General features: G+C 58.4%; 1 protein-coding gene across 7 annotated transcripts in view; it reads left to right on the top strand.

The window, feature by feature from the left end:
• Positions 1 to 12,056, top strand: part of Aatk (apoptosis associated tyrosine kinase) — a 39,143-nt gene extending 27,087 nt beyond the window's left edge. For all 7 annotated transcript variants that reach the window (XM_076935348.1, XM_034506742.2, XM_076935346.1 and 4 more), the window contains 12 exons: positions 638 to 785; positions 2,862 to 2,941; positions 3,242 to 3,360; positions 3,482 to 3,569; positions 4,088 to 4,221; positions 5,671 to 5,755; positions 5,837 to 5,958; positions 6,435 to 6,584; positions 6,910 to 9,487; positions 9,564 to 9,711; positions 9,847 to 10,047; positions 10,908 to 12,056. In XM_076935348.1, the coding sequence (XP_076791463.1) occupies positions 638 to 785; positions 2,862 to 2,941; positions 3,242 to 3,360; positions 3,482 to 3,569; positions 4,088 to 4,221; positions 5,671 to 5,755; positions 5,837 to 5,958; positions 6,435 to 6,584; positions 6,910 to 9,487; positions 9,564 to 9,711; positions 9,847 to 10,047; positions 10,908 to 10,948 (3,894 nt within the window). In that variant the 3' untranslated portion in view covers positions 10,949 to 12,056. The remainder of the gene's footprint in view (positions 1 to 637; positions 786 to 2,861; positions 2,942 to 3,241; positions 3,361 to 3,481; positions 3,570 to 4,087; positions 4,222 to 5,670; positions 5,756 to 5,836; positions 5,959 to 6,434; positions 6,585 to 6,909; positions 9,488 to 9,563; positions 9,712 to 9,846; positions 10,048 to 10,907) is intronic.
• Positions 12,057 to 12,147: the final 91 nt, after the last annotated feature.

Raw genomic sequence — 12,147 nt, forward strand, 5'->3', positions numbered from 1 at the left:
GGAATGTGATCTAGACGCCGTGGGGTGGGGGGTGGGGGGTGGGGGTGGTCTCTCCTAGGCTGATACTCTTCAGAGTAGCAACCTGTCCCCAGAGTGGCCTCCAGGGATGCCCAGCAGCTGACTCTTAGGGCATCTGGGGCACTGGTGGTGCAGGGCTGAGGGAACACCATGGCCTGCAGCCAGGCGGTAGAGGTGGGGACGACGAACGGACGATGAACGAGTCCCTGGGTTCCTTGCTCCCGTCCAGCTGGGGATGAGGAACCTAGTTCCTTTTCCCAAGAACTGGAATAAGGCCCTGCCTGTAAATCTACTCCAAGCCATGAGGTGGGTGGGGGACCGGGGGAGACCACTGACAGGGTCCATGGAGGGCTACTCTGCCTCTGTCTCTTGAGCTCTGTAGCCCTTCTCCAAGCAGGACTGGGCTTCCAGTGCCACCTGGGCCTGAGGCCTTTGGCCTCTGCTGAGATGGTGTCTCTGAGGAACCAGGGGCTATGAACAGGTTTGGAGACACCATCCAGCAGGGGCCCAGCTCTAGGCCTGTGTTAGTCAGGTTGAGTTTAGGGGAAAGGGGCCTTTCATAGTCTGCCTCCCATAACCCTGTGTCCTGATCACCCACCTGTGCTGGCCCTGCCTGCAGGAGTTTGAGAATGCAGAAGGGGATGAGTATGTGGCCGACCTCTCGGAGCAGGGCTCCCCGGCTGCAGCTGCACAGACCGGTCCTGATGTGTACGTCCTGCCCCTCACTGAGGTCTCCTTGCCCATGGCTAAGCAGCCGGGTCGCTCAGGTGAGTGAGCCAGTCTCCCTGAAAGTGTGCACAGCGGGGATGTGGGCCCTTGGGGTATGTTCAGTGGGAAGCTAGGGTCTCCTCGGCTGCACTTCAGGCTGGGCTGTGTTGGAAGGTGTACAGACCGTCTTCTGGACCTGGGGTCAGCTGTCAGCAGGCTTGCGAGGAGCCTTATGTCTGTCATTCCTCCACCCAAGGGGCTGCCATGCAGAAGGGCAGTAACTGGGGCAGGTGGCCAGCCATTTGGTTCTTGGATTATCTACCTTTCTCTGCTCTTCCCAGCATGCTTAACCCCAGACTCCTGGTCTCTTATACACAACCTTGTAGGAACGTGGCCTCATTGTCCCTACCAAACAGGCTACCCACACAGCATAGAGAAGCACCAACCCCACCCCAACCCCCAGCCCCCACCCCAACCCTTCCACCCCCTCCACCCCCAGCGTAGGCAGGTATCTTCCCTTGGCTTCTTTGCCCTGGATGCCCCCTCATTTGCCTTCTTCTCAGAGCCTCCTCCTCCTCTAGGCTCATCCCCTCCCTCCTCCAGGCTCTAGAGGTGACAAAGTAAATACTCTGGTCACCGTGGTGCCTGGGACCATGGCTACCTCTACAGCAGTCAGCTCTCAAGCCCTTACAGCCTGGAAGTTTCAGCTCAGGGCTGGTCCTTGTCCATCAGATGGCATCAAGAACACTGTGGGAGGTGTCAAGCCAAGAGTGTGGCTGGCCCTAGTGCCTCATTACTGTGGTGAAAAGCAGGCCTCTTTCCCCACCTCAACCTTGGGCCAGCCCTCACAGGCTCTCAACATAGTGCTTCCCATCAAGGGTCCAGCCTGCATCAAAGGCTGGGGCTCTCAGTACCTGTCTGAGCCAATAGAGACTTAGGCCCTCCAGCCACCAACCTGTCCCAGCCCTGAATGCATGGTTCTGTGGCCCATGGAGTCTCATGGGGGAGAGCTCAAAACTCAGGCAGGATCCAGACATGGACATGTTTATCCCCTGGCTCAAAGGCCTGCAGCAGCCTGCAGCTCAAAGGCCTTCCTAGGAGGCAGGAAGGCAGGTTTGTCTATTCACGGGCAAGGACAGTGGGTCAGGGACCCAGGAGATGGCAGAGGTGCTTTCTGTACTGTTCAGCTCTGTTGTTTTGAGGGGACATCTTTTTTCAAGGAGGGAGAAATTTGGTGTGAGATGGGTCAGCCCACCTAAGCCTTCTCCCTTACCTCCAGCCTCTAACATTCAAGCATTCTCCTGCCTCAGTGCTTGCCCTGTAATCTACTGTCAGGACCCTGAACCTGCTCTGGGACAACTGAGGTCCTAGAGACCCCAGGATTTCCACCAGGCATGCAGACAGATTAGCTTCAGGCCTAAGTCCTGGGACACAGGGCCTGGTGAGACTCTTCTGTGAATTGGGCACCAAGCCGACATTCCCTGAGTCTCTTATTCCCTGAGGGCTGCTGCCCTCCCTTGGGCCCTCCCAACAGCTCAAACCCTGGCCTTCTGGGCTATCAGCGTGGGAGCAGAATTCAGAGAATCTGAGGGGGCATAGTGGGTGCAATGAGTCCTGGCCCTCTCCTCTGCCCACAGTGACCCTTCTTCTCCTGTGACTTCACTCAGCCTGTCCCACAGGGAGAATGGGCCCAGTGTGTCCCGTACAGGGCCGTGCCAAGCAGCCCCCAACAAAGGCGGCTTTGGTGTGATGGGTGTTTGAATGCCAGCCTGTGGCAGGGATGGGGGGTTGGTTGCTCTGCTGTCTCCCCAGGATTTAGAACCAGCTTCTTGCCGCATCCAAACAGGCTTCCAGGGCCTGCTGTCTGGGCTTGGCTTCCTTCTCCCTGTGGCCCTGGGCACCGTTTCCCAGACTGGCCTGGATGGAGATTGAGATCTATGGCTCTGGTGACAGCAGCCACCCCAGAGCCTAAGAGACACTGGCCCTTGATGACAGCCTTCAAGCGTGGCCTCCACTTTACTGAAGCCTCCCTGGCTGGGGAGCTTGGGGAAACTCCCTGAGCCCTGAAGGTCCCGGAAGGGAAGATGGACAGGGAATGGTGGCTAAGTAGCTCCTGGGTTTCTGTTCTGCTCCAGTGCAACTTCTCAAGTCCACGGACCTGGGCCGCCACAGCCTCCTGTACTTAAAGGAGATTGGTCACGGCTGGTTTGGGAAGGTGAGCACGCCTCAGGGGGTGGGAACGGCAAGGCGTGGGCTTGCTACTCCTGGGGATCCCCTGGGGAGGGGCTCTTTCTAACACCCCCCAAGACTGGACCATGCACCCGATTCCTTTTTCTTCATTGTGGACCCCAGACAGTGAGAAAAGTGGGGGGCTTGCAGGCAGACTAGGGCTGAGTGTTCTAGCCAGAGTGCTTGGTGCAGAGCTGTACAACCAACCATCCGCGGCACTGGGAGCTGAATGGCTTTTCCTGTGGAGACTGAGGGGGGCCCTGGTGATACCTGTCATATCTGGCAGGTATTCTTGGGGGAGGTACACTCGGGTGTCAGTGGCACGCAGGTGGTGGTGAAGGAACTGAAGGTCAGCGCCAGCGTGCAGGAGCAGATGCAGTTCCTGGAGGAGGCACAGCCCTACAGGTGGGTGGTATGGTGGGGGCGGGGCAGGGGCTGGCACAGTGGGAGAACCTGGTGGATCTGGGGAGGGGAGGGCTCTGCTGGGGCCCTGCCCTCCAACTTAAATGCTCGTGGGCTCTTCCAGGGCCCTGCAGCACAGCAACCTGCTTCAGTGCCTGGCCCAGTGTGCTGAGGTGACCCCCTACTTGCTGGTTATGGAGTTCTGTCCCCTGGTAAGTGGCCATCTGGGGGAGGCAGCATGGTCTTTCCAGGTCCTGTTCTGTAGCTCATTGTTCCAAAGGGGAGTGGGAGGCCCTTCTGAGCTGGCTCCTCTCCTGCTCTGTCTCTTGGGATCTTTTGTTATTTCTAGAGTCCTAGTAGTCCCTGCTCGCTCAGAGGAGGTCTGCTTAGAGAGAGTGAGCCAGCATCAGCAGGGGTAACTGTGGGACCTTGGGCAGTTCAGTGTGAGGTGTCCTGGGACAGCCACAGGGCTCACTCAGCTCCTGGGGCAGAGCCTGAGGTCGAGGTCTTCGTGTTGCCCCTTGGCCTCTTGACGTTCACGGCCCTGGTGGCTGCTTATACAGAAGTCACCGTGTCAGCATTGAGATGTAGGCTCTGCTGAAACTGCTGTGAACACTAGGACTGCCAGTTGATCTGCAGGTCACCACACCCAGGTTCTCTTGGGGTGGGTGGCAAGCTTCTGATGTCCTGGTAGCTGTAGCTAGCAGGTGACTGTGTGCTCTCTCGGCAGGGGGACCTCAAGGGTTATTTACGGAGCTGCCGGATGACAGAGTCCATGGCGCCTGACCCCCTTACCTTGCAGCGCATGGCATGTGAGGTGGCGTGTGGTGTCTTGCATCTACACCGGCACAACTATGTACACAGGTGAGGGATAGCGAGACTAGCCAGGCCATGGCCACAAAGCCCGGTCCCCCAGTGCCTTGACCGACCGTTACCACCACATGCCTCTGTACAGGGAAGTCACAGTGATCTCACTTTGTGCGCCTAATAGCCACTTTGCAAGGAATTTATAATTCTTAAAATTGTGAAAACTAACCGGGCATGGTGGCTCACCCCTTTAAGCCCGGCACTTGGGAGGCAGAGGTAGGGGAATCTCTGTGAGTTCAAGTCCAGCTAGGTCTACATAATGAGTTCCAGAACAGCCAGGGCTATGCAGAGAAACATCTCAAAAATAAATAAACTGTGAAGACTTGCATTTGGAACACACCTTGCAGACAATTAAATGAGGAAATCCATCCTGCCTACTAGAGCAGTCAGCCATACTTGGGCCCCACATCAGCCCCAAGGGAGTGGCTGGGCTGGCCCTGCAGTGGGAGGGGTGAGTCTCTCCTGTCTCTGGTGGCCAGGATGCCCAGCCTCCCATGAGCCGGGGGCACGTGCTGGAAGAAGTGGCGATGGACAAGCGGCCCGCCAGCCCCGACCCTGCACAGGCCGTCCTCCCCAACAATATCCTGGTGCTGAGTGGGTGCACAGTAACTCCAGCATCAGTGATTTTGTTGAAGAGGGCAGCTGCCAGCCTCCTGCCCCGCCTGCTGCCTAGCCCAGCTGCCCCACCCATAGACATGGACCCAGGTCACCCCACCCTGCAGCTGTCCCCTGGCACAGTCCTCCTGGGGTAGAGGCAGCCAGGATGGCTTCATCTACACCCAGAGAGCCCTCAGCATAACAGCAGTTTGGCAGATGAGGGCATGTCCCATAGTCCTGCATTGTCCTGTACCCCAAACCCCAGGGGGGGCCTCCAGCCAAGCAAGACTTACATAGAGGCTGGCATCCCAGGCTTTTCACTGAGTTGGAGGAAGTCCTGGGGTGATTTTTATCTTCCACACAAGGAGGCTTTGTGGTCCATCCTGTTCTAAACCTCGGCTCCAGCTTGTGTAGCAGGGTGGGCAGGACTACACTCTAGAACATGGGCTCTGACGGCTGGAAGGACCCTCTGAGACATTCCAGGCCTCGGTTTCTTCATCAGTTCTTACCTCCTGGGGATTGGGATGACACACTTTGCTCTATGGCCTGGGGCCCCTGTTGGGCAGATCAGGAGGAGGGCAGAGTGGGCCAGGGCTCTGATGCGCCTTGCTGGGGGTCTTCGAGCATCTTTTGTCTGACTTTCACATGTATTATCAAGCACAAGGTGCTGTCCACACAGGGCTTCCAAAATAGCCAGGGCAGGGTGTGGAGCTAGAGCTTGGGAGCAAGCAGGTGGCCCCTCAGATACCCCTTTCTGCCTGTCTGCCTGGCTATGCCTGGGAGCCAAACCACCCAGCTGTGGCTCACCCAGGCTGGCACACTCTACTGACACTGCCTACCACTCTGCAGTGACCTGGCCCTGAGGAACTGCCTACTAACGGCTGACCTGACAGTGAAGGTTGGAGATTATGGCCTGTCGCACTGCAAATACAGGGTGAGTAAGGGCGGGCAGAGACCGTGTGCAGGGGCGGCTGCTGACCGGAGCTCACGCCCATCCCGCCCCTTTGTGCTACAGGAAGACTACCTCGTGACCGCTGACCAGTTGTGGGTGCCGCTGCGCTGGATTGCGCCGGAGCTGGTGGACGAAGTGCATGGCAACCTACTGGTGGTGGACCAGACTAAGACCAGCAATGTGTGGTGAGCGCAGGCCTCCGCAGCTACTCTAGTGGAGATGCTGGCTTTCAGCTCTGCCGCCTGCTCTAACAGACTTTCTTGTCCAGCCAGGGTGAGGGCTGGCACCCAGGGAAAAATGTGCTCATGCCTGCCACCCTGTGGCCATAAGAGGCATTCACAGGCTTCTTAGTTGATGGTTGGTTCCTAAGGTTCCTATACTGGTGGGGTACTGCCTTGACAGTCAAGGGCGTGGGCCTCAGGACAGGACCAACTGACACCCACCAATACCGGGGCCATATTTTGGCTAAAACCACCCTGAGCTGCTGTTGTAGGTCACATGTCCTTATGTCCTTATAGGACTCTGGCTTGCATTTGTGCCACCAGAGAGGGGCGGCTGTGGCGTAATGAGCTCCAGTCCCAGAGAGGCTGGCATGACAACAGGTGTTCAGGGGTTCCGTGCAGTCACGCTCAGCCATGTGTCACTGTGGTTGCCCCTGCAGGTCCCTGGGTGTGACCATCTGGGAGCTTTTCGAGTTGGGTACTCAGCCCTACCCCCAACACTCGGACCGGCAGGTGCTGGCTTACGCCGTCCGAGAGCAGCAGCTTAAGTTGCCCAAGCCCCAGCTGCAGCTGGCTCTATCTGATCGATGGTGAGGACCCCACCGCCCTGGACAGGCAGGCTGGGGGGTGGGCCACAGGTGGCTGAACTCTACAGCCTGGGGCTGGTTGGTCCACCTCGACAGGGCTTCCGGGTTTCTGCAGCCTGAACAGGCATGGGGGAAGCCCAGGGAAATACCCTACCCCAGACCCCTTCCCAGGCTTCTGGGTCTGCTTTGGGAGATTGCCTTGACTGCCCCCAGTGTCCCCAGGGCACCCCGAGCATGAGGGAAGGAACAGTCCCTGGAGGGCAGGTTATACTCCTGGCCAGCGTGCCTCTGGATGTGGCCAGGGCCACCCATGAGGGCCTCCCGGCAGGTACGAGGTGATGCAGTTCTGCTGGCTGCAGCCAGAACAGAGGCCCACAGCTGAAGAGGTTCACCTGCTGCTGTCCTACTTGTGTGCTAAGGGCACCACAGAGTTGGAGGAGGAGTTCGAGCGGCGATGGCGCTCTCTGCGGCCCGGGGGCAGCACGGGCCTGGGTTCTGCAGCCCCAGCAGCAGCCGCTGCTGAACTCACGGCTGCTTCGTCTTTCCCACTGCTGGAGCAGTTCACCAGTGACGGCTTCCACGTGGACAGCGATGACGTGCTGACAGTCACTGAGACGAGCCATGGCCTCAACTTTGAATACAAGTGGGAGGCTGGCTGTGGGGCTGAGGCGTACCCTCCCCCAGGGGCCGCATCCAGCCCGGGCTCGGCAGCACGCCTGCAGGAGTTGTGTGCGCCTGACAGCTCACCGCCGGGTGTGGTGCCGGTCCTCAGTGCCCACAGCCCCTCAGTGGGTAGCGAGTACTTCATCCGCCTCGAGGGGGCAGTGCCTGCTGCCGGCCATGATCCGGACTGTGCCGGCTGTGTTCCCAGCCCCCAAGCTGTGACTGACCAGGACAATAATTCTGAGGAGAGCACCACTGCATCCCTTGTCATGGAGCCGCTGCTGGGACACGCACCCCACACTGGGGGCCTGTGGGGCTCCTGTGACCACCATTTACGCAGGAGGCAAGAGCCACCTTGCCCCTCACGCTCACCCTCTCCTGGGACCCCGATGTTGCCAGCTGAAGACATTGACTGGGGTGTGGCTACCTTCTGCCCGCCCTTCTTTGATGACCCACTGGGTGCATCTCCCTCTGGGAGTCCTGAGGCCCAGCCGTCCCCTAGTGATGAGGAGTTGGAGGAGGGAAAGGCGGGGAAGGCTGCACAGTGTGGACACTGGAGCTCTAACATGTCAGCCAACAACAACAGTGGCAGCCGAGACCCAGAATCCTGGGATCCTGGTTATGTGAGCAGCTTCACAGACAGCTACAGGGATGACTGCTCCAGCTTAGAGCAGACCCCTCGGGCCTCCCCTGAGTTGGGCCACCCCCTGTCCCAGGAGGATCCCAGAGATTTTCTACCGGGGCTAGTAGCAGCCTCCCCTGGCCAGGAGCCAAGCCGTTGCTTCAACCTGCTCCCTCTGTGTCCTGCCAAAAGCCTGGCACCTGCTGCCTGCCTTGTCACACCCCCCTGGACAGAGGCAGCTGTGGGTGGGGCTGAGAATCCCATTGCGGAACCCAAACTTGCCCAGGAGGCTGAGGGCTCTGCTGAACCCCAGCTACCCCTTCCTTCTGTCCCCTCTCCATCCCATGAAGGAGCCTCGCTTCCCTCGGAGGAGGCAAGCGCTCCTGACATCCTGCCTGCCTCTCCTACACCCGCTGCTGGCAGCTGGGTGACCGTCCCTGAGCCGGCCCTCATCCTGGATAGCAGCAGCAGTTCTCTGGGGCAAGAGGCACCCAGCAGCGAGGATGAAGACACAGCCGAGGCCACATCAGGAGTCTTCACCGACCTATCCAGCGACGGCCCACACACAGAGAAGTCAGGCATAGTACCAGCCTTGCGCTGTCTGCAGAAGCAGGTGGGGACCCCTGACTCCCTGGACTCTCTGGACATCCCGTCCTCAGCCAGTGATGGCGGTTGTGAAGTCTTAAGCCCATCAGCTACTGGTCCCCCTGGTGGGCAGCCCCGTGCTGTGGACAGTGGCTATGATACAGAGAATTATGAGTCTCCTGAGTTTGTGCTCAAGGAGACCCAGGAGTCAAGTGAGCCTGAGGCCTTTGGGGAGCCAGCCTCAGAGGGTGAGAGCCCAGGGCCCGATACTCTGCTCTCTGTCTCCCTCGGTGGCCTCAGCAAGAAGAACCCCTACCGAGACTCTGCCTACTTTTCAGACCTGGATGCTGAGTCCGAACCCACCTTTGGCCCTGAGAAGCCCAGTGGGATCCAGGACTCCCAAAAGGAGCAAGACCTGAGGAGCCCACCTAGCTCAGGGCATCAGTCTGTGCAGGCTTTTCCCAGGCCTGAGGTGTCCAGCGAGGTGCTGCCCCCTCCGCAGGAGTCAGAGGAGCCCTTGCCAGAAGGCTCCAGGCTAGAGCCTCTTGGGGCTCAAGGCCCAGTTGAAGTGCAGCCTGTGCCTGGCCCAAGTCAGTCCAAATGTTTCCTGCTGACCTCAGTTCCACTGAGCTCAGAAGGCAATGGCACGGAGTCCCAGGGTCTCCCAGGACAGCTGTCAGGGCCAGCCCAGCAGGGGCGGACGGGGAATCCTAGCACACCCAGATCCCCGCTCAGACTGGCCCTACCTGGCCACCCCGGGGCTCTGGAGGGCCGGCCAGAGGATGAAGAGGACACTGAGGACAGCGAGGAGTCTGATGAGGAGCTCCGGTGCTACAGTGTCCAGGAGCCCAGTGAGGACAGTGAGGAGGAGCCACCAGCGGTGCCTGTGGTAGTGGCTGAGAGCCAGAGTGCCCGGAATCTACGCAGCCTGCTGAAGATGCCCAGCCTGCTGTCAGAGGCCTTCTGTGATGACCTGGAACGCAAGAAGAAGGCTGTGTCCTTCTTTGATGATGTCACGGTCTACCTCTTTGACCAGGTGAGCTGCTGCTTTGGGTATACTGGGGCGGAGAGAGGTTGGGCAGCCTGGGTCACACTGTGCTCCGCCCCTGCAGGAGAGCCCCACCCGAGAGACTGGGGAGCCCTTCCCCAGCACGAAGGAATCGCTCCCCACGTTCCTGGAGGGTAGCCCCGGCTCACCCAGTGCCACCGGCCTACCACCGCGGGCTGGCCACTCGCCAGACAGCTCTGTTCCCGAACCGGGTGAGCCAAGTTTTGGGGGCCAGAGTGTGACATCTCCGTCATGGGTGGTCTGGATTCAAAACGCAGTGTCATCTTAAGTGGGGCTGGTGGGGGGAGTGTCATATAACAGACGTGGCCCTCCGGACTGACTTGCAGGCAGTAGGTTCCAATGGGACGGTGATTTGCCGCTGGTGCCCTGCAAGGCTGCTTTGGTGACTGCGCCGGATCCCACTGACCCTGTCCTGACGGCGCCTCCGACGCCAGCTGCACCCTTCTCACGCTTCACCGTGTCGCCCACACCTGCCTCCCGCTTTTCCATCACCCACGTATCCGACTCAGATGCTCAGTCCGTGGGAGGTATGAGTATGGTGGGGGCTGAGGTGGAGCCGAGGGACACCGCGAATGGGGATCCATGAGGGGTGTTAGCAGGGGAGAGCTGGTGGCCTCCGCTCTGCTGGACATTGCCCTGTTAACAGTGTCTGGCCCCTGGTCTCTGGGCAGACACTGTGTTCTGCCATACCTGACCTATGCCTCCCGGGCCCAGGACCCGCCCACCCTGCCTACTGTGAGCTTCACAGCCGAAGGCTGGGCACCTGCTCTGGTCTCAGTTTGACCATAGCCTCCCACGATTTACTAGAACATTCCCAGCATGGTGGTTTCTACTCCTGTCACCATCTATGGCTTATCTCTGGTCTGAGGTTCTTGGCTAGGAGTCTCTGTTGGGACTTTACCCAGGTGGTGGTACCATATAGTCCATCCTGTCAAGTCATGTGCCCCCTTCAACTGCCTACACAGGGTAGGCTCCTCTGCCAGGCTCCTTCCCATAGCCCACTCACAGTTTTAACCAGTCCCTTCTGCCTGTTTTTCCCCTCTGGATACCTCTTCCCCAGTTGCTCTGGCCGTGGTAGCCTTGAGAGAAGAACTCATCACCCTCATCCCTGGCAGGGGGAGACAATCACATGACTCTGACCATACCGTCTTTGTTTGGGCCTCAGTTTCCATGTGTACAGACATAGGGAGAACTTGCTAAACACTGTCGGCATTGGATCTGGGTTACATAGGTGTGGGGGTGGGGGGGGATAAGTGGTCCCATCCTTCATCTAGACATGAACATGCCTGTCACTGGGCCAGGTAGTTGTAGGGGTGGATGAGTTTTGGTATGTGGGAACCTTTGTCTGGTATCTCCCCACATGCTCACAAATCGCCCCCTTTACCAGGCCCAGCAGCAGGTGCTGGGGGCCAATACACAGAGGCTTGAGACCCAGGTAGTTCCACCCTTCGGAGGCTGGCATCACTGGAGCCCCTGCCATCCTGCCCAGGCAGCAACAAGGATGGTGACTGGGAAAGAATGGGGACCACCGGCACCCTACAGCATCCTGGAGAAGCAGGTGGACGAGAGGCCTGCATCTAGCCCTGGACGTGCTGCCCTGATGGCAGAAAGTGTCCTGCGTGGACGCTGGGGTTTGCTGGTAGCCCCTGGAGATGCCTGGAGCCTGAGGGTCTGTGGGTGTCTGTAAGCATATATATATATATATATATATATATATATATATATATATATATATATATATATATATATATATATTCAAGAAGGGCCCCCTGACTCTTAGGTGACTCTCCACTCCTGGGAAGACCCGCCACCCTTCAGCCACTCTTCCTATATGGCTGTTGGTGGTGAGCTGGCCTCAGTCCAGGACCAGGCAGTCTAAGAGCTTGTTGGCTAGGTCCTGCCATGTGTCCAAAGGACACTTGGCCAGGTTTCAAGGTGGCTTTAAGCCTGCAGGTCCCTTTGGGTCCCCCCTCCTTTCTTACCTAGGTCTAGGCTTGCTTTGAGCGAGGTTGGACCTTTGGGCTCCAAGCCCTTATCTCAGAGTCTGTGGCTATTTCCCCTTCACTGCCTCTGTGGAAGGCCTTCCCCACAGGGTCTGTCTGGATTGTTCTGGCCTAGGTCCTGTCCAGTAGCAGGGGCTTCCAGGCTGCAGCTGGACTGCCCCAGAGATTCCCTCTGCAGGGTAGTGTGGGCACCTCTCTGTTGCAGGGCAGTGCCTGCCCCACACCCTGGTGGCTAGAGGCAAGTAGGGGTTACCCTACAGCCACTGTGGGGCTCCTGCCTGCAGGCAGGGCTGGGAGGAAACAGGGCTGGGGTGGGCAGTACAGGGAATATTTTTGTAACTTGCTGGAGTGAATGAAAACGGGGTGAATCTAAGTTATTGTTGCCAAAGACATGTAAAGTGTATTGTTGCTTTGGGGGTGGGGGCAATGTTTTCTGTTTTGTTTTTGTTTTTAGTTTGAGGCTTAGGATGGACGCTGGTGCAATGGTTTTCTTGTTCCTTGTTTTTTAAGAGAAACCAAGCTAAGAAAAAACAGCCTGCGTGCTCCGTGTTTTCTTTGGGGGTCTGTAGCTAACACCCTGGGGGATGGTAGATGGGGAACTCGGCTGTTACCTCTGTCCTTTTG

Source organism: Arvicanthis niloticus, chromosome 6 (genome assembly GCF_011762505.2).
Source record: "Arvicanthis niloticus isolate mArvNil1 chromosome 6, mArvNil1.pat.X, whole genome shotgun sequence".
NCBI lineage: Eukaryota > Metazoa > Chordata > Mammalia > Rodentia > Muridae > Arvicanthis > Arvicanthis niloticus.